We start from the raw sequence: 3,448 nt of genomic DNA, 5'->3' as shown, positions 1-3,448 counted from the left end.
ATTTACCAAGTCGGCGGCTTTAGATGCTCTTAGCTTCCGTATAATTTTCACATCAACCACTGGGCTTACTGTTTATTGTATGTATCGCGGTAGGAATTTTTCGTTGTAGTTACACATTTTTCCATGTGAGAAATACCGATCGGGGAAGGTAGAGGCGAAAGTAGCAGTGATCTCGACCAAGAAAGTTCACCAAACTCACTCCGTCTCCTTCCCTACCTACCCACCGCCGTCAACTCTAACGGCGGCCGGTGACTCCACTCTGCCGTGCCCGTCCTTATTTAAGCGCAAGGTGCCACGGTCATCTCCCCAGGGACAGACCAGAACAACCCAACCGCACCCGTTCCAGAGCGCGATCACACAACAGAGCGGTAACAGTTTCCCGGGCAGTTCCCGCCCCGGCCGGCGCCATGGACTTCGTCTTCGTGGAGAAGCTCCTCGCGGGCCTCCTCGCGGCCGTGGTGGGCGCCATCGTGGTGTCCAAGATCCGGGGCCGCAAGCTGAGGCTGCCGCCGGGCCCCTTCCCGGTCCCCATCTTCGGCAACTGGCTGCAGGTCGGCGACGACCTGAACCACCGCAACCTGGCGGCGATGGCCCGCAAGTTCGGCGAGGTCTTCCTCCTCCGCATGGGCCAGCGCAACCTGGTGGTGGTCTCCTCTCCGCCGCTCGCCCGCGAGGTGCTCCACACGCAGGGCGTGGAGTTCGGGTCCCGCACCCGCAACGTGGTGTTCGACATCTTCACGGGCGAGGGCCAAGACATGGTGTTCACCGTGTACGGTGACCACTGGCGCAAGATGCGGCGCATCATGACGGTGCCCTTCTTCACCAACAAGGTGGTGCAGCAGTACCGGCCCGGGTGGGAGGCCGAGGCGGCCTTCGTCGTCGACAACGTCCGCGCCGACCCCAGGGCCGCCACCGAGGGCGTCGTGCTCCGCCGCCACCTGCAGCTCATGATGTACAACAACATGTACCGCATCATGTTCGACCGGCGGTTCGAGAGCATGGACGACCCGCTGTTCCTCCGGCTCCGGGCGCTCAACGGCGAGCGCAGCCGCCTCGCGCAAAGCTTCGAGTACAACTACGGCGACTTCATCCCCATCCTCCGCCCCTTCCTCCGCGGCTACCTCAGGCTCTGCAAGGAGGTCAAGGAGACCCGCCTCAAGCTCTTCAAGGATTACTTCCTGGACGAGAGGAAGTATGCTCTTCACCTATTTTACTACACATAATTGAGAATCCCTGCTGACCCATGTCTTCCTAACTGTCCATGATTAGCTGGGCCATTTGGCTGAAAGCGAAAGAGCAACCATGAGAAATCATGGGGATGGCATGATAGATTGCTGATATGGTGATGCGCCGTGTGCGTGCCTGTTTGTGTGTGTGCAGGAAGCTGGTGAGCACCAAGGCCATGGACAACAACGGTGGGCTCAAGTGCGCCATTGATCACATCCTGGAGGCTGAGCAGAAGGGGGAGATCAACGAGGACAACGTCCTCTACATCATCGAGAACATCAACGTCGCAGGTATGCTTAGGTTTCTCTTCATTTCTTTTATTTCTGGCAGAAATTGCGTTGCATTGGCATTTTCGCTTGTGAGATAGCAACACTGTACCATCGCGTCACATCTGGGGTTGGAGTATAGTGCTGGCCTGGAAGGTTGGTGAAGTGTTTGGTCCAGAAGCACCAGGACTATAGGAGCATTTGTCAGTTGTCACTGTGCACTGGTCAAAAATACTCACCTAACCTCAATTCGGTGTTCCAAACTACACCAGCCTTTTTTCCTCCCGAAACTTATTACACCAACCTAAATAGCATCAGCACCAAACTCCCCTGTATCAGTCGCTTCTTCAGCGGTAGTGCCACCAATTATCTATCGGGGAACAGCTAGCAGGTGCCACTCTGAAAACCCAGAGTGGTCTTCAATTGGCCCTCGTGGATTTTGCCCCATCCATTGCAGGGGGGCCGTCCTCGTGGAGGACGGTCAGACTGCAATGCACCACCATGTCCGTGAAACTATTTCTGTCCATGCCGACTGTGGCACAATCAAGTGCCATCACGTCTGCTCTCATTGAGCAGGCGGTAGCGACCGATCAGTACGGCGACCTGATTGCCAGTAGAAATGATCGAGCGTTTGGAATGTTCAGGCGACGGTGTTTCCCTTTTTTTTCCTAATTTGTTTGCCCGTGAACTATGCAGCGATCGAGACGACGCTGTGGTCGATCGAGTGGGGGCTGGCGGAGCTGGTGAACCACCCGGAGATCCAGCAGAAGCTTCGCGACGAAATGGACGCGGTGCTGGGCGCGGGGCACCAGATCACGGAGCCGGACACGCACAAGCTCCCCTACCTGCAGGCGGTGATCAAGGAGACGCTCCGGCTGCGCATGGCCATCCCGCTGCTGGTGCCCCACATGAACCTCCACGACGCCAAGCTCGCCGGCTACAACATCCCCGCCGAGAGCAAGATCCTCGTCAACGCCTGGTTCCTCGCCAACAACCCGGAGCAGTGGAAGCGGCCCGACGAGTTCCGGCCGGAGCGCTTCCTGGAGGAGGAGAAGCACGTGGAGGCCAACGGCAACGACTTCAGGTACCTGCCCTTCGGCGTCGGCCGCCGGAGCTGCCCCGGCATCATCCTCGCGCTGCCCATCCTCGGCATCACCATCGGCCGCCTCGTCCAGAACTTCGTGCTCACGCCGCCGCCCGGCCAGGACAAGCTCGACACCACGGAGAAGGGCGGCCAGTTCAGCCTCCACATCCTCAAGCACTCCACCATCGTCGCCAAGCCCAGAGTGTTCTAGAGCAGCGACGTACGTGCTCTGGAGTTTGGACTTCCAGCATTTTGGTTTGGTGGTGTTGTACTTTCACGATTGTTCGCTCGTCCTAAGTATACTTGATTATAGTATCCGTCACAGAGTAGACACACGTTTCGTTAATGTTATCCGCAAGAAAACAGAGGAGCTGAAGAAATGTCGAACGGGGAGGAAAAGACTGGACGATTTCCGTCAGATGTACTCCTGATGCTGCCATAAATTAAATCCTCAAAATATTGATGATTTTTTCACAAACGAAATGATCCTCCATTTATTTCTTGTACAGTAATTTTCTGGATTCATTTGTAACGACCACTTATGTGGAAAACTTGCCTACTCTAACACAACCCTATGGGAAGCGACGAGGTCGTCCTCTTCATTTTTCCTTTTCCTCGGAAAATTCCATACTGGCTATTTCTGCATTGCAAATTGCTTTCGGTTCAAGCAAAGCTATTGCAGGCATAGGTTGCATTGGTTGTGATGCTTCAGTTTCCACTAACTCCACCTTTTTGCTTCTGCTTGTTCCCCAATTGGTTGTTGCACCAAACTTTTGGTGCTTAACCAAGCCAATTTGGTCTAGGATCGACAGGATATAAAGTGCCCAATCTACCACTCGGTTTTCTAAAATCTTGCTGTCTAAAATAGATA

At 55.1% G+C, this 3,448-nt stretch overlaps 1 protein-coding gene across 1 annotated transcript; it reads left to right on the top strand.

The window, feature by feature from the left end:
* The first annotated feature begins 321 nt into the window (after positions 1 to 321).
* Positions 322 to 3,083, top strand: LOC119277409 (trans-cinnamate 4-monooxygenase). Its single transcript, XM_037558690.1, has 3 exons — positions 322 to 1,192; positions 1,381 to 1,517; positions 2,190 to 3,083. The coding sequence occupies exons 1-3, from the start codon at positions 408 to 410 to the stop codon at positions 2,786 to 2,788; spliced, it is 1,521 nt and encodes a 506-aa protein (XP_037414587.1). The 5' UTR covers positions 322 to 407; the 3' UTR covers positions 2,789 to 3,083.
* The last annotated feature ends 365 nt before the right edge of the window (positions 3,084 to 3,448 follow it).

This window comes from Triticum dicoccoides, chromosome 3B (assembly GCF_002162155.2).
Source record: "Triticum dicoccoides isolate Atlit2015 ecotype Zavitan chromosome 3B, WEW_v2.0, whole genome shotgun sequence".
Taxonomy (NCBI): domain Eukaryota; kingdom Viridiplantae; phylum Streptophyta; class Magnoliopsida; order Poales; family Poaceae; genus Triticum; species Triticum dicoccoides.
Note: the sequence above shows the minus strand (reverse complement) of the source record. Positions and strands in the feature narration are given on the sequence as shown.

Excerpts from the sequence above, each read along its gene's own strand:
- LOC119277409 (XM_037558690.1), top strand. The coding sequence starts at position 408 with ATGGACTTCGTCTTCGTGGAGAAGCTCCTCGCGGGCCTCCTCGCGGCC. Across the intron at positions 1,193-1,380 it reads TACTTCCTGGACGAGAGGAA|GAAGCTGGTGAGCACCAAGG; the intron begins GTATGCTCTTCA and ends GTGTGTGTGCAG. Across the intron at positions 1,518-2,189 it reads CGAGAACATCAACGTCGCAG|CGATCGAGACGACGCTGTGG; the intron begins GTATGCTTAGGT and ends TGAACTATGCAG.